This window comes from Podarcis tiliguerta, assembly GCF_965153285.1.
Source record: "Podarcis tiliguerta genome assembly, chromosome: 7".
Lineage (NCBI taxonomy): Eukaryota > Metazoa > Chordata > Lepidosauria > Squamata > Lacertidae > Podarcis > Podarcis tiliguerta.
The window spans coordinates 82,264,633-82,282,316 of NC_139540.1; the positions used below are offsets into that span (position 1 = coordinate 82,264,633).

At 46.8% G+C, this 17,684-nt stretch overlaps 1 protein-coding gene across 2 annotated transcripts in view; it reads right to left on the minus strand.

The window, feature by feature from the left end:
* Positions 1 to 16,557, minus strand: part of EPSTI1 (epithelial stromal interaction 1) — a 33,945-nt gene extending 17,388 nt beyond the window's left edge. Inside the window, exons 1-4 of one of the 2 annotated variants that reach the window (XM_083448815.1) lie at positions 16,333 to 16,557; positions 4,730 to 4,788; positions 3,210 to 3,293; positions 274 to 347 (exon numbers count right to left, since the gene is read on the minus strand). In XM_083448815.1, coding sequence (XP_083304941.1) covers positions 274 to 347; positions 3,210 to 3,293; positions 4,730 to 4,788; positions 16,333 to 16,421 — 306 coding nt within the window. In that variant the 5' untranslated portion in view covers positions 16,422 to 16,557. Of the gene's footprint in view, positions 1 to 273; positions 348 to 3,209; positions 3,294 to 4,729; positions 4,789 to 15,302; positions 15,545 to 16,332 lie in introns of those variants that run through there. The other variant, XM_083448814.1, reaches the window with a different exon arrangement.
* Positions 16,558 to 17,684: the final 1,127 nt, after the last annotated feature.

Below are 17,684 nucleotides of genomic sequence, written 5' to 3' on the forward strand. Positions count from 1 at the left end.
TATGGCTGTAACAGCTTTATTTGTTTTTTAACAGACCCAGACACACCCTGGGACCTTGTGGTAAACGGCAGTTAAGAAATCTTGTAAAATAAAAAATTAAAGGATAATCATTGAGTTCAGAAATTTCTGCTTCAGAATTTTATCCTCTTGTGACCAGTGTTTCCATGCACTTGTTTCCTTTACAAAAAAAATAAAAAAGTTAAGGTAAAGCAACAAATTCATCTCCTGGTTCCACGCTGTGAGCAAGGAACTGAAAGTCGCGTCTTGCCTGACCTTTTGCTGGTATTTAGATTGGATGTGCTCAAGTTGCTGTTTCCGCCTCACTTCGGCCTCCGATATTCTTCCACCTATAAATACAAAAATGCATCATCTGTTCTGAAGTTCACTCTCAACAAAATGGCATTAACAGAGGCAGCATTAAACTACTTTGTACGCTAGCTGAGGGATTCATTGCTGACACAATGGTTATGGCTACAAAAAAACAACAACTTGCAGAAGCAGGGATGTATCCAGGACATCCCCAGTGAAAGTCAACAGGGAGACAAAACCCCACCTAGGACAATATATTTACCGTATTTTTCGCTCTATAAGATGCACCAGACCACAAGACGCACCTAGTTTTTGGAGGAGGAAAACAAGAAAAAAAGTATTCTGAATCTCAGAAGCCGGAACAGCAAGAGGGATCACTGCACAGTGAAAACAGCAATCCCTCTTGCTGTTCTGGCTTCTGGGATAGCTGCGCAGCCTGCATTCGCTCCATAAGACGCACACACATTCCCCCTTACTTTTTAGGAGGGAAAAAGTGAGTCTTATAGAGCAAAAAATACAGTAATTCTCTACATAGCACTATCCGTTAGTTTGGGAGAGGGAGATGATGTTTAACCCTGTATTGTTCTGCAAGGTGATTACTTTTAATTTTTGAGTTTCTTGCCTTTTTTCCTTCCCTAGTTTTTGCAAGCCCCACCCCAGGACAGACACTGGGGAAGTTTTGAAGGCTGTCCATGGCAGAGGCTTTTCACCACTAACCCCCCCCCCCCCAGTAAAACAAGTAAACATTAAAGACAGGTAACTTTTCCTTAATGCTGGAAGAGGCCTTTGTTGAATGGCGTGGATCAGGCACATCCAACAGGTAGATCACCCCACAAAAAAAAGCTCAACATTTTTGCCCTGCACCCCCAAAAATGGGGTTGATCACTGCCAGTTTTTACTCTGTGAGTAGATCGCAGTCTCTTGAGAGCTGGCCACTGTAGGGATGATTGCTGGGTACGGAGCACACTTCCCACCCGCAGGCAGCCTCAGCCTGCCTGCACGCGTGACCTTGGGGTGTGGAGCAAACTCCCCTTTCACAGATAAAGCCACAGCTGTCTGAACATCGTGCCCTCTGTCTAACCTTTTGTGGTCTCAGTAGTCTGCGGTGTCCTGTCTGTAACCTTTGTCTCTGAGACCTTTGTCTCTTTCGTCATACATTGTGCAAGGGGAAAATGACGTGGTGCAAACAGGTGCCAAAATAACTTTGTACCACCCCACAATCCTGGGACTGGAAGATGGGTAAAGGTCAGTGCCCAAAATGTATCTGCCTGGGTTTGCATATTGTGTCAATAAAAGGAGCCTCCACACAGCTGGCCGGCAGCTTGCTTGCAGCTCACCTGTGCACAGCTCATCTGCATTATCAACTCTTGCCACATGTCCTTCACTTCAGGCCACCCCTGGCATAGATCTTGGGCATGAGAAGTAAAGGTAAAGGGACCCCTGACTATTAGGTCCAGTCATGACCGACTCTGGGGTTGCGGCGCTCATCTCGCTTTATTGGCCAAGGGAGCTGGCGTACAGAGGGACCGACTCTGGGGTTGCGGCGCTCATCTCACTTTATTGGCCGAGGGAGCTGGCGTACAGCTTTCAGGTCATGTGGCCGGCATGACAAAGCCGCTTCTGGCGAACCAGAGCAGCGCACGGAAACACCATTTACCTTCCTGCTGGAGTGGTACCTATTTATCTACTTGCACTTTGATGTGCTTTCAAACGGCTAGGTTGGCAGGAGCAGGGACCGAGTAACGGGAGCTCACCCCATTGCGGGGATTCGAATTGCCGACCTTCTGATTGGTAAGTCCTAGGCTCTGTGGTTTAACCCACAGTGCCACCCGCGTCCCTAGGCATGAGAAAGGACACTGCAAATGGAAATGAAGGTTCCAGGAGGCATATTGTAGCACTATACAGTATTAAATTCTGCTTCCAGCAGAATGCCTCTGCAGCACTGAAGAGCTCTCATAGAATCATAGAATAGAATCATAGAGTTGGAAGAGACCACAAGGGCCATCGAGTCCAACCCCCTGCCAAGCAGGAAACACCATCAGAGCACTCCTGACATATGGTTGTCCAGCCTCTGCTTCAAGACCTCCAAAGAAGCAGAGACCACCACACTCCCTGGCAGCAAATTCCACTGTCGAACAGCTCTTACTGTCAGGAAGTTCTTCCTAATGTTTAGGTGGAATCTTCTTTCTTGTAGTTTGGATCCATTGCTCCGTGTCCGCTTCTCTGGAGCAGCAGAAAACAACCTTTCTCCTTTCTCTCGTGTGGAAGCAACCCGACTATTGCTTAGTCAATGTTTGAAGCAGATATTCTGGGCTTCTGCCTCTACTCAACACATCATTGCTATTTTCCATCACTTCCGTCAGTTTATTCAAGCTATTCAATAGTGAAAATTTGATATTCCAGGTACGTTTATGAAGTACATTATACGGTTGACTCAGGGCAAAATGCTAACATGGCCACAATCACTTAACGCAAAGTGATAAACAGTTCCAATCAAGTTTTTCAGGCACAAACTATTTATAAACCCATGCTAGTTATTGCTTAGGACTCCATTACGGAAGAGACAATGAGTTCTGTGGTTTTTTATGCTTTTATCCCTGGCTCTGTAGATCAGCTAGACACTGGAGCTGCCTGCCTGGGTGTCAGCTACAGACATAGAATGTTTCAATAATTATGGGAATAACTACACTATTTGTTCAAGGTTACCAAGTGTGAGATATAAAGCTTCAAAGTTATAGAAGCCTGATGATCTGGCCACTGAAGCTTCCGTTTCCCCAAAGAGAGGAAGTTTTAATTCTCACAACAATCGAACAGTGGGAAACAATCGGAATTCTTCAAAATAAGCTAAGAAAAACACAGCATCTCAAATGTATTTCCCTTTTTTCCCCTTGTTCGCTTACCCAGTTTCTGGGGTGTCAAGGTAATTAGCCCGGGCCTGTGCCGTTCCTTCCATTTCTCCAGGTCTTCCAACTCTTTGGTAGCAACTGAAATATGGTAAGTGAAGCAAAGAGTTAAAATACTGCAAGGAAAAGGTATCAGGCCAGGCAGAAATAAATGGTCCCCACATGTCTCACAAGGTTAGTGTCAGTGGTCACTTGGTGGACTCAATTGCTGCTTGAGGCAAAATGGGAATGTGTCACCGCGATGGTGGCAAGGTGCCCACAGGGGCTTCGGCCGCTCAGGGCAGTCACCCCACCTTGCCTCATGGGTGGGCCGGCCCTAGAGAGCAAGGCTCTGCCACCCATCGACACCCATGACTTCTACAGGGAACTATAATTTGCAAGAGTGAACTTTAAGGCCACTGGCAAGGTGTAGGCTTGCTTCCAATGACACGTTTGTAGGATTACACTGTAATAGCTGAAGTCGGTCATGATACCCTGACCACAGGGGCAGAGGTCTTGCAGCAGTGAAAGGAGTGAGATCCAATTCAGTCAATGTTTCAGTGGATATACAAAATGCAGAAATGAGGTTGTAGTCCTCATAGTACTTTCAAGACAGAACGAAAAGATCTCATCAGATCCACCCACGTGCAATTGAATTGCAATGGCCGTATGTTTGTTTATACTTTAATAACGTATGAGTTGCCCAATAAAAATATTCTCTAGCTGAAAAAAGCTATAAAAAGGTAAAGGACCCCTCCGGTGGGAAGGTAAACAGAGTTTCCATGAGCTGCTCTGGTTTGCTATAAGCGGCTTAGTCATGCTGGCTACATGACCCGGAAGCTGTATGCTGGCTCCCTTGGCCAGTAAAGCGAGATGAGCGCCGCAACCCCAGAGTCAGCCATGACAGGACCTAATGGTCAGGGGTCCCTTTACCTTTAAAGGGTACCTCATCTCGCCCGGGGGAGCCGGCATTTGTCCACAGACAGTTTTTCCGGGTCATGTGGCCAGCATGACTAAGCCGCTTCTGGCACAACAGAACAACCGAAACCAGAGCAGTGCATGGAAACAATGTTTATCTTCCCACCGGAGCGGTACCTATTTATCTACTTGCACCTTTGGGCATGCTTTCGAACTGCTATGTTGACAGGAGTTGGGACCGAGCAACGGGAGCTCACCCCGTCGTGGGGATTTGAACCGCCGACCTTCTGATCAGCAAGCCCAAGAGGCTCAGTGGTTTAGACTGAGCGCCATCCGCGTCCCGAAAAAAGCTATAGAGCACACCAATTAGCAGGTGCACTTTGTTAAAACTGAAGCATAAGGAGCTGCCTGTTACCATTTACTAATCTAGCCCAGATGGTTTGAGGCACTTTCATACATCACCTGCAACTTTCTAGATTAGCGACACCCATCCTCTTCTCAGGACTTGTCAGCAAGAAGGAAGACTTGTGAGCAAACATCTATTCCTGCCAACAAAGGCAACATACAACCCAGGAACTGATACGCTATGAAGAGGTTCGTCAACAGGATCACGTACTTACTTTTCTGTAACTGATCCCTCCTTCCTGGATTTGGAGGAATCACGGCAAAGGCGCCCAGACTAGAGAGGTTGCAGGTTGGAAGAAGAGACACGGGAGGGAGAGAGAGAAAATACATTACTATCTAGCATTCACTAGATGTGTCTTTAGATTGTTGTAGATTTTTAGTTGTATTTATTTCATTTGAGACAGGGACAGTCATATGCCACCCTCCAGAACTATTTCTTGCACAGATCCAGTCTTTCCCCTCAATGGAAAATGATGGTGATGGTTGCTGTGAAAGATGGCAACCATATTTCATAAGAGTAAAAAACCAATGTTTTACTCATAGTAGAATTACTGAAATTAATGGGCATAACTTAGTCATGCTCATTAATTTCAATGTGTCTCCTCTGAGTAAAAACATGGGTACACATAGAGTACACATTGCTATCCAGTGCACTCCCACTATTTTTGAAGTCATATTTACACGTTACCTACAATCCATACCGATTTTGTAGTTTCTAGATCAGGCATAGGCAAACTCCGGCCCTCCACATGTTTCGGAACTACAATTCCCACCATCCCTAGCTAACAGGGCCAGTGGTCAGGGATGATGGGAACTGTAGTCTCAAAACATCTGAAGGGCTGGAGTTCTAGATAACCACTGGTATTTGTTTTTCTTGAAACCTGCTTCAATGCAACTAGAAAAGTTGGGCCACATTCTCATGTTGAATCTGGTGTGTGCATTTGAGAGCATCACTGTGCACATTCAGATGAATGAGCATTCACAGGTGATACCTTCACGAACAGGGGTTCTGTGTGTGTGCGCGCATTGCAGGGGCAGGAAAACCAAGCAGGTAATGCTTGTTGGGTGAAGACATCCCCGACCCCTCTCTGGTGTGTACAGCAAAGGAGCTCATGTGAATTGAAATTCACAGGGAGGAAGGGAGGGAGAAGGTAAATTACTTCAACTTTTAAGCCATTAATGTGTACACAGCCAAAGCTGAATACCACCCGTAGTTTCATTTTGCCAGCTATGAAAAGACACAGCTGCTTCTCTCCCGAAACGTATGAACCTAAATAAATCTGAAAGAAAACTCCAGAAAGAGAAGCCCTAAAGAAAAGAAAAAAGACTCACTTGGGATCAATTTAATTGTATACTGCCTTGGAAGCATTATCCTGAAGCACGGGCTATAAATAATTATAAAGGTAAAGGTACCCCTGCCCATACGGGCCAGTCTTGACAGACTCTAGAGTTGTGCACTCATCTCACTCTATAGGCCAGGAGCCAGATCTGTCCACAGACACTTCCGGGTCACGTGGCCAACGTGACAAGCTGAATCTGGCGAGCCAGCGCAGCACACGGAACGCCGTTTACCTTCCCGCTGGTAAGCGGTCCCTATTTACAGTGGTGCCTCGCAAGACGAAAAGAATCCGTTCCGCGAGTCTCTTCGTCTTGCGGTTTTTTTCGTCTTGCGAAGCAAGCCCATTAGCGTATTAGCGCTATTAGCAGCTATTAGTGGCTATTAAGGGATTAGCAGCTATTAAGGGATTAGCGGCTATTAAGGGATTAGCGGCTATTAAGGGATTAGCTGCTAAAAGGCTATTAGCGGGTTAGTAGACACCACTGTATCTACTTGCACCCGGAGGTGCTTTCGAACTGCTAGGTTGGCAGGCGCTGGAACCGAACGACGGGAGCGCACCTCGCCTCGGGGATTCGAACCGCCGACCATGCAATCGGCAAGTCCTAGGCGCTGAGGTTTTACCCACAGCGCCACCCGCGTCCCACAAATAATTATAGTAAGTAATATATAAATAAGGAATGCGGGTGGCGCTGTGGGTAAAATAGGGACCGCTTACTAGCGGGAAGGTAAACGGCGTTTCCGTGTGCGGCTCTGGCTTGCCAGAGCAGCGATGTCACGCTGGCCACATGACCTGGAAGTGTCTCCGGACAGCGCTGGCCCCCGGCCTCTTGAGTGAGATGAGCGCACAACCCTAGAGTCTGGCAGGACTGGCCCGTACGGGCAGGGGTACCTTTACCTTTAATATATAAATAGTTCGTTCATATTTCTTTTAATTAGTATTTATCAGAAGAAATATGAACTTAAGCATTTTCAGAGTGGCTACCCTAGCGCTTCTATTTGCTTCCTTACCTGTTCTAACTTCTCTGGTACTTCGCACAGAATACAAAATTTTTCCTTCACCGCCACCACCCTACCTGAAGTTATCCTGCCTTCTCCCTGCTACAGAGGAAGGAGAATGGTGAATGTGTCCTTACAGAGGCTTCTGAAGTCGGAAGGATATATTTTTATTTCCCAGGACAAAACTTCCTAGATCATAATCGTAATGTCTGCTGCCAAGCGCAGTAGCAGAACTCTGTCACAGCTTGGCCAGATTCTCATTTCATTTCCATGGCATCAAAGTTAAAGGCCTGTGTAGCTTTTGGCAATAGCAAAAGATAGATTCTAGCATTTTTTTAAAGATATGAGAAAGTTGTGGCATACACAGGAAATGTCAGCGCACGGGGAAAAGGCAACAAATCTTATTTTATTATGCAGACAGAGGCCTTCGCTCAGTTCTGTGAGACGCTTACAGAACACCGCCTGGGAACAAGAGCCCTTCTACACAATCTGTCAAGGCAAGATCCAAATACATTTAACACTTTGTATGACAGCTCTGCAAGTCAGCAAGAATAGCAATGACACCTGTAAGGAAAGGAGAAGCCAAAGTGATTTATAAGTTGGAGCACAGGAGGAAAGGGTTGCCAAACACTAGCAGAGAATTAAAGAGATACCCAAAGACTAGACTGCACACACCCTAATTTCCTTTTTTAGTATGATACCCCTGTTTATTGTACATCATTAGAGAGTTATGATAACATATAGTGCATCTAAACTCAGAAATACAGTGGTGCCTCGCAAGACGAAAAGAATCCATTCCGTGAGTCTTTTTGTCTTGCGGTTTTTTCGTCTTGCGAAGCAAGCCCATTGACGGAGTAGCGCTATTAGCGCTATTGACATTTTAAGGGCTAAAAACGGCTTTTTAAGGCTTAAGGGATTAGCGGTTTTGCTGCTAAAATGCTTTTAGCAGCTTAGCGATTCAGAAAAAGGGGTTTTGGAGCGAACCCCCCCCCAAAAAAAATTTCGTCAATTTACGTCTTGCGAAGCAAGCCCATAGGGAAATTCGTCTTGCGAAGCGCCTCTGCAAACGGAAAACCCTTTCGTCTTGCGGGTTTTCCGTCTTGCGAGGCATTCGTCTTGCGGGGCACCACTGTATTCTGAGTTTGGTGGGGGGATTAAAAATGCAATGTGGCAGTTTGACCTAATTTACCTTTGTTGCAAAACTGCTGCATTTTCGCACAATACATCTCTTTGCTGACCCTTTTCTATATGACATGTTTTCAGTTAATTAGGCACATGAACGTGTAGCAAATGGATTTTAACATCTGTACAACCTAATTATGTAATTTCTGCGCCCTGCAGAAATGCAAGCGGTTGCTTCTCAGGCTGACTGTTCTTAAAGCTTTCATTAGAGAGTTGCTGTAAGTACCATATTTTTTGCTCTATAAGACTCACTTTCCCCCTCCTTAAAAGTAAGGGCAAATGTGTGTGCATCTTATGGAGCGAATGCAGGCTGCGCAGCTATCCCAGAAGCCAGAACAGCAAGAGGGTTTGCTGCTTTCACTGCGCAGTGATCCCTCTTGCTGTTCTGGCTTCTGAGATTCAGAACATTTTTTTTCTTGTTTTCCTCCTCCAAAAACTAGGTGCGTCTTGTGGTCTGGTGCGTCTTATAGAGCGAAAAATACGGTAACTATCAATATCAGCTTGCATCTGATCTGTGTACACCAGTGTTTCACAACCTTTTTCTGAATGTGGCCCCCTTCTGACCTTGTTTCCTTCCTGTGCCCCCCATGGATGTAGCCAAGGGAGCAGGGGGGCAGCTGCCCCCCAATAAGAAAAAAAGTCAATACAAATCTGAGGTTCTGCCTTCCCCCCAGGGAAAATTCTGGCTACCCTCATCCTACCGGTAGAAAGGTAGCTATTTAAATGCTTTGCTTGTAAATAGGAGATGTTTTATTTATACTTTTATACAGTGGTGCCCCGCAAGACGAATGCCTCGCAAGACGGAAAACCCACAAGACGAAAGGGTTTTCCGTTTGCAGAGGCGCTTCGCAAGACGAATTTCCCTATGGGCTTGCTTCGCAAGACGAAAATTGACGAAAATTTTTGAGTTTTCCCCCCGCTCCAAAACCCCTTTTTCTGAAGCGCTAAGCTGCTAAAAGCCTTTTAGCAGCAAAACCGCTAATCCCTTAAGCCTTAAAAAGCCGTTTTTAGCCCTTAAACTGCCAATAGCGCTAATAGCGCTAATCCGCTAATGGGCTTGCTTCGCAAGACGAAAAAACCGCAAGACGAAAAGACTCGCGGAACGGATTCTTTTCGTCTTGCGAGGCACCACTGTAAGTTATGCAAAATACAATTACATAAAATGATAGGAACATAATGAAATAATGTTGAAGCAGAAAAACAGAATCATGGAACTGGGAGGGACCCCAAAGGTAATCTTTCTAGTGCAGCCCCCTGCAATGTAGGAAACTCAGCTAAAGCATCCATGACAGACGACCATCCAGCCTCTGCTTAAAAACCTCCCAGGAAGGAGAGTCCACAACCTCTCGTGGGAGATCCATCTTCCAGGTATTATAAAAAGAAAACAACATTTATTTGACCCTAGTTATTTGACACAGAGGGGGAAACCTACAGATAAAGTCCAAAAGCTGCACAGGGAGTTCTGTATATATGGGAGAATTTTAAAAAGCAAGTGGTCTTCACTGACCTGCTGGAAAAAGATCTTGTCATCTGGAGGAGCCCTGGCTGCCTAGATCAGGCTTCCTCAACCTCGGCCCTCCAGATGTTTTTGGCCTACAACTCCCATGATTCCTAGCTAGCAGGACCAGTACTCAGGGTTGATGGGAATTGTAGTTTCAAAACATCTGGAGGGCCGAGGTTGAGGAAGCCTGGCCTAGATAAAACCCGACAGACCCACACAATCTCACCTGAGAGTAAGGCCCACTGAATTCGGCGCAGCTTTCTTCTGGTATGTATAGTTAAATCCATGGTTTTCCCAGTAGTGATGTATGGAAGTGAGAGCTGAACCATAAAGAAGGCTGATCGCCGAAGAATTGATGCTTTTGAATTCTGGTGCTGGAGGAGACTCTTGAGAGTCCCATGGACTGCAAGAAGATCAAACCTATCCATTCTGAAGGAAATCAGCCCTGAGTTCTCACTGGAAGGACAGATCGTGAAGCTGAGGCTCCAGTACTTTGGCCACCTCATGAGAAGAGAAGACTCCCTGGAAAAGACCCTGATGTTGGGAAAGATGGAGGGCACAAGGAGAAGGGGACGACAGAGGACGAGATGGTGGACGGTGTTCTCGAAGATACCAGCATGAGTTTGACCAAGCTGCGCGAGGCAGTGGAAGACAGGAGTGCTTGGAGTGCTCTGGTCCATGGGGTCACGAAGAGTCGGACACGACTAAATGACTAAACAACAACAACATTCTTCTGAGTAGACACTTTGTTATTTACTAGGTGCACGTAAGCAGCACCCCTTGCAGAGCCAGCCAACACTGCCAAGGGGCCCTACGGCCCTTGGCAACATCCGAAAGCCCTTATGCACTAGGGTGGATTGCACCCTGCGCAGTGCAGAGTCAGGCCCAGGCTGCCACCGGACCCAGCATTGGGAACAGCAAAAAAGCAGCTCCAGCTCTCCCAGCCCTACCCATTGACACCTCAAAACCACACTTACCTGACCTGGGGGTTCTGGACTGTGGGCTCTACTGGTCAAAGCGGGAGACCAGTAAACCAAATACTGACAAGACGGAGATAGTTCTCCAACCTGAGATTTAGGTGCCCTGCCTGGTCTTGATAGGATTGCAGTCTCTCTCAGGGAGCATCTACATAACTTGTGAGGACTCCTGGACCCAACATTGTGCCTAGAGATGAAAATGTCTTTTGTGGCCTTCTTTTGGCTTCAGATGGTTCCCCAGTTAGAACCATTTCTGGACAGAGAGTGTTTGGCCACAGTACAGTGGTACCCCGGGTTAAGTACAGTGGTACCTCAGGTTAAGTACTTAATTTGTTCTGGAGGTCCGTTCTTAACCTGAAACTGTTCTTAACCTGAAGCACTACTTTAGCTAATGGGGCCTCCTGCTGCCGCCACGCCTCTGGAGCACAATTTCTGTTCTCATCCTGAAGCAAAGTTCTTAACTCGAGGTACTATTTCTGGGTTAGCGGAGTCTGTAACCTGAAGTGTATGTAACCTGAGGTACCACTGTATCTTGTGCTCTGGTCATTTTCCAGCTGCCTTACTTTAACGCACTGCCCGTGGGGCTGCCATTGCTACGTTTTTAATAAATTCAGCCAGATGCAACAACAGGACACCAATTCTAGAAGAATTACTCCATTGTCTGCCTGTTCACTTCCTGGACCAATTTGAAGGTGCATGTTAAAGCCTTAGACGACACTCATCAAGGACCACCTCTTCTTATTCTATTCTAGCCTGCCTGCGCCTTTCATCTGGGGCTGAGGAGTGGCATCTTCTTCAGCTTCCACCATCTACGAAAATCCATTACGTGCCAATACATGAGAGACCCTAACGGGCAATGGCACTCTGGGTATAGACTGCTTTCTCCTCAAAGCGGTCTGTCTGGCACCAACTCTGTCGCTTTGGGATACTTCCTCATCCAGGCATTTTCAGAGTTTTAGTTTTGATTGCTTAACCCAGCTGTGCTGTTGATAGTTTTAGCAGTCTTAATTTGTTATGCTTGTGAAATTCCATTTCTTAGGTTTGGTTATTTTCTTTGTGGTACTGTGCCCCAATACTGATACGGACGAAGGGTGGATTGCACATTTTGTAATAATGTAAGAAGTAGCTTAGGGATGCGGGTGGCGCTGTGGGTTAAACCACAGAGCCTAGGTCTTGCCGATCAGAAGGTTGGCGGTTCATATCCCCACGACGGGGTGAGCTCCCGTTGCTCGGTCTCAGCTCCTGCCAACCTAGCAGTTCAAAAGCATGCCAAAGTACAAGTAGATAAATAGGTACCGCTCTGGAGGGAAGGTAAACGGCGTTTCCGTGAGCTGCTTAGTCATGCTGGCTACATGACCCGGAAGCTGTACGCTGGCTCCCTCGGCCAATAAAGTGAGATGAGCGCTGCAACCCCAGAGTCGGCCACGACTGGGCTGACTTTACTAAGAAGTAGCTTTCAAATACAGTGGTACCTCTGTATTTGTGGTACTTACGCTTCAGGTTACAGACTCCGCTAACCCAGAAATAGTGCTTCAGGTTAATAACTTTGCTTCAGGATGAGAACAAAAATTGTGCTTAGGGGGCGCTGCGGCAGCTGGAGGCCCCATTAGCTAAAGTGATGCTTCAGGTTAAGAACAGCTTCAGGTTAAGTACGGATCTCCGGAACGAATTAAGTACTTAACCTGAAGTACCACTGTACATTTTTGTTTTTTAATACAAGCCTGTTTTGAATTGGTAGGGCATTTTTGCAGGAAGCTATGCTCATCATTGACTACAAACAATACATCCTAGGTTCCCATGCTGCTCACACTGCAGCGGAAACAATCAAACTCTTAGGGAAACAGCTTCTTCTTAGGACCCAGTTGGATGGGTCCGGAAGACTCCCAATAACTCAGCAGGGCAAAAAGCAGCTCAGGGAAAGAGATTAAGCGAAATTACATGGAGAAAAATGATTCTCACATAAACTCTCAGTACTGCAGCCCTCCTTTATCCAGTTTGGAGCCCCATGCAGCCTTTTAAAGTACGCATTGGCAGCTATGATAACGGCACTCTCATTTCGTCTACATTAGACTTCAGAATAATGCTGTTGGAGTGCTTGACTGAGGTGGTGATCAGATCATGAACTGATTAGTGAAAAAGCCCCCAATAGTTTATTCAAAACCCAATTCCAATTAACCAAAAGCTGAGCTAACAAGCAGAGTGCATTTTGTTGTTCCAATTTTGTGGATTGTCTCAATTTCGGAATGTATTCGAAAACAGCAACACACAAGGACTGAGTAGTTGCACCTAAAAGGTAAAGGGTAAAGGGACCCCTGACCAATAGGTCCAGTCGTGACCGACTCTGGGGTTGCGGTGCTCATCCCGCTTTATTGGCCGAGGGAGCCGGCATACAGCTTCATGTGGCCAGCGTGACTAAGCTGCTTCTGGCGAACCAGAGCAGCGCACGGAAATGCCGTTTACCTTCCCGCCGGAGCGGTACCTATTTATCTACTTGCACTTTGACGTGCTTTCGAACTGCTAGGTTGGCAGGAGCAGGGACCAAGCAACGGAAGCTCACCCCGTCATGGGATTCGAACCGCCGACCTTCTGATCAGCAAGCCCTAGGCTCTGTGGTTTAACCCACAGCGCCACCCGCGTCCTAAGAGACAATTAATGTTGTATTCAAGCTTCTAAAAAACCGAGAACTGGAAATGCCACAACAAACTGAGCTAGTGGATTTACTAAACACTTCCTATTTTTACTTCCTGCTATGTAGCCATGGGAGTTTTCCAGAGCATGACTCAATCAAGTTTCTAGGTAGGGCGTGGTCTTGCAAAGCTTCCCAAACTCCCCTTTGCAAGATGAGAAATGTCTACACGCTACACCAAAGGAGGTTTCACATGCTTTGCGCATGAGAGCTGGCCGCCTTCAATGGAGACAGAAGTTTTGACCAGACCTGCTGTTTGGTTTTCTCTTCATACCTGTAGGAACAGGATGGCTGCTTCCCACAAATGACTCCTAAAGACTCAGGAACATGCCAGTTAGGGCTCAACCACACTTAATATATAATAATAATAATTTATTATTTATACCCCGCCATCTGGCTGAGTTTCACCAGCCACTCTGAGCGGCTCCCAATCAAGTGTTAAAAATATTACAGCATTAAATATTAAAAACTTCCCTGAACAGGGCCGCCTTCAGATGTCTTTTAAAGATAGGATAGCTGCTTATTTCCTTCACATCTGAAGGAAGGGTGTTCCACAGGATGGGTGCCACTACCGAGAAGGCCCTCTGTCTGGTTCCCTGTAACCTCACTTCTCGCAATGAGGGAACTGCCAGAAGGCCCTCGGCGCTGGATCTCAGTGTTTGGGCTGAACGATGGGGGTGGAGACGCTCCTTCAGGTATACAGGACCGAGGCCATTTAGGGCTTTAAAGGTCAGCACCAACACTTTGAATTGTGCTCGGAAACATACTGGGAGCCAATGCAAATCTCTCAGGACCGGTGTTATGTGGTCCCGGCAGCCACTCCCAGTCACCAGTCTAGCTGCTGCATTCTGGATTAATTGCAGTTTCCGGGTCACCTTCAAAGGTAGAGCGTGTTGCAGTAGTCCAAGCGGGAGATAACTAGAGCATGCACCACTCTGGCGAGACAGTCCGCGGGCAGGTAGGGTCTTAGCCTGCGTACCGAATTAACCTGCACCTCCATGGACAACTGTGAGTCCAAAATGACTCCCAGGCTGCGCACCTGGTCCTTCAGGGGCACAGTTTCCCCATTCAATCCCCCACACCCACCTGCCCCCTGTCCCCCAAGAACAGTACTTCTGTCTTGTCAGAATTCAACCTCAATCTGTTAGCCGCCATCCATCCTCCAACCGCCTCCAGGCACTCACACAGGACCTTCACCGCCTTCACTGGTTCTGATTTAAAGGAGAGGTAGAGCTGGGTGTCATCTGCATACTGATGAACACCCAGCCCAAGCAGAACTTCTGCTTCTCCTGCTGCTTTCTCACAGGGAAGCCCCCTCATTGCCACTAAACTGGAGAAAATGTCAACCGGGTTTCAATGGATCGCCATCCGCTCCACTTCAGCGGAAAATGACAGGTTTTTCCATGGAGAGCTGTGGGACAAATGGTAAACTGCTCGGAACCATGCTTTCTAAGTGAGGGAGAAGTGGAAGTTGTGCGCAAACTATTAATAATAGAGCTGGTAATACCTTGTTAGCATCATTCACATTAGATGGCAGCATACTCTGAAAACCGCAGTAGTTTACTGGACTGTGTAAGGGCCCTTTTATCCAGGATACTTTACAAATTCAACCCAAAAGCTCCTAGGACCACAAAGGGGTTCTTAAAATATATTATTTGGCAGTCGACAACTAGTGTAGCCGGCAACGCTACACTACAACGGAGCAGCGCTACACTAAATAAATAAACGAATAAATGCCACCCACTGGGAACAAGTCGAGAGTGGATAGGAAACAAGGGGAGCTGCCAATACCGACGGACATTACTGGAGTCCCTATTGAAATGAAGGGAAGAAAATAATGAGCTTCAGAGAAAGCAAGAAATATTCAATGCAATACAATCGCCATGAATGCAACTGACCGGTGGAAAACACAACCTGAAAATAGAAGCAACGCATGTACTTTTGCAAACTAAGAAAGTCTTCAGTAAGAAATTATTTTTAAAAAGAAATAAAGCAAGAAATAGATCCTAATACGGAACGAAATGGGTCACTGGAATGAGACGGCTCTGCTTATCTTTCCCTCTTATTATTTCAGACGGTGGAGTTTGACGGCGCCCGGGCTACTTACTGCTGCGGCCGCTGCTCCTGCCCGCCCTCCGGCCCCGAAGCGCCCCCATCCCGGGGGCGGGCAGAGGCGTCGCCCGGCGAGGCGCCCCTTGGCAAGGGAGACGGAGAGGCCGAACGCGTCCAGCTCATGGCTCCGGCTGCAAGGATTCCGCTCGCAGATACACGCGCGCCCAGAACAGCTGCTCCCTCGCCCAGCCGCAGGAAACGAAATCGAAAGTTTGCCGCAGGCGCTTTACTTTCGCTTTCCCCGCCAAGACGCGCCCCGCCCTCGAACACACGCCCCCTCGCCTCACCTGCCGCGGGACACAGGTGATCTCCATGAAGGATGGAGTCACACACCCCCAGGGGCCCAAATGCGCGGGGCCGCCCCCGCTGAGCAGGCTCGGTTGCAGGGCCAGCCTGGATCCCACTTACCTGCGAGTAAACGCCGTGCAAACATGCGCTGGATTATGGAGCAGAAAGACATCTATTTCTGCTTCATTGACTATGCAAAAGCCTTTGACTGTGTCGACCACAGCAAACTATGGCAAGTTTTTAAAGAAATGGGAGTGTCTGATCATCTCATCTGTCTCCTGAGAAATCTCTATGTGGGTCAAGAAGTTACAGTTAGAACTGGGTATGGAACAACTGATTGGTTCAAAATTGGGAAAGGAGTACAGCAAGGCTGTATATTGTCTCCCTGCTTATTCAACTTATATGCGAATTCATCATGCGAAAGGCTGGGCTGGATGAATCCCAAGCTGGAATTAAGATTGCCAGAAGAAATATCAACAACCTCAGATATGCAGATGACACAACCTTGATGGCAGAAAGTGAGGAGGAATTAAAGAACCTTTTAATGAGGGTGAAAGCTGCTCTGAGAAATGTCAATAAAGTTCGTAGCATTGAGTCGTTCTGAATTGAGTTGAGGGAAATTTTTGGACTCTGCATTGCATACTGAGGGAGACATGTGCCTAAGTCTTTATCATAAACACAACACACTCGCGGGTTCTTTTGTTGTGTTGGCATTTGTGTGGCAAGTCAAAACTCACCCCATTTTGTGGCCTTTCTTCACGTTGGGGTCCTTCTTTGTTTTTGTGCGCAAAGGCACCAACCGATGCTGAGGCCTTTTGCTCGACATCTATTACACTTATACAAGCAGTCCACAGGTTGCTGCCAGATTTGGCAACATACAAAAGCACATCACTGAGCTTCTCTGGCTCACCTGTCCCAACTGCCGCCTTCCCAGAGCCCAACATTCTGTTTGGAAGTTTCTGTCAATGAGTGGCTCCCAGCATTATCCAATACAGTGGTGCCCCGCAAGACGAATGCCTCGCAAGACGGAAAACCCGCTAGATGAAAGGGTTTTCCGTTTTTCAATGCACTTCGCAGGACGAATTTCTCTATGGGCTTGCTTCACAAGACGAAAATGTCTTGCGATTCTTGCGATTTTTTTTCGCTCCCCACCCCCTTTTTCTAAGGCACTAAGCTGCTAATAGCCTTTTAGCAGCTAATCCGCTAATCCCTTAAGCCTTTAATAGCTGCTAATAGCCGCTAAACCGCTAATAGCACTAATCCGCTAATGGGGTTGCTTCGCAAGACGAAAAAACCGCTAGACGAAGAGACTCGCGGAACGGATTCTTTTCGTCTTGCGAGGCACCACTGTAATTGCTCTTCGGGTAAAACTGTAAGATGCTTTCCACAATCTTGGGAGGTATTGTGCGAACTTCTTGTGATATTCCATTCATGCCAGTGGCATGACATAACTTCTGTGGTGGTGAGGCGGAAGGGTAAATTCACCTGACCATTCAGTAATTATTTAATTAGTTTAATTTAAGTGCGCTTACTTGATTTTTGTCCATTGCATACCATTAGAAAGACAAGGTTTGCTTTAGATCAGAAGTAAATAGGTGTTTAAGGTAAACTCAGCAGACTGGGAGGTGTCTAGAAAGATGGCAGGGTTGTCTTACACCTTCATGGCAGGCCTTTTCAAGCTGGGTCATTACAGGGAAGTAGGGGAAGAAACACCAGGGAAATCCAGAACACAGATTTGATACCACGTGAACGCCTCCTGAAAGACGGAGTGAGCGTTGATCAGTCCCATGCTAAGCACCTAAAGAATGACTTAATTCATTTCTTGCATCTCTTTTGTTAGGGTTGCCAGCAGCTAACCCAGAGCGCTAAAATCCCCAAGATAACTACGTATTTCATTACAGGTAGGTAGCTGAGTTGCTCTGCCGCAGTTGAAACAAAATAAAAAAAAATCCTTCCAGTAGCACCTTATTCTTATTGGTATGAGCTTTTGTGTGCATGCACACGAAATGTGTATCTGAAGAAGTGTGCATGCACATGGAAGCTCATACCAATAACAAACATAGTCTCTAAGGTGCTACTGGAATTTTTT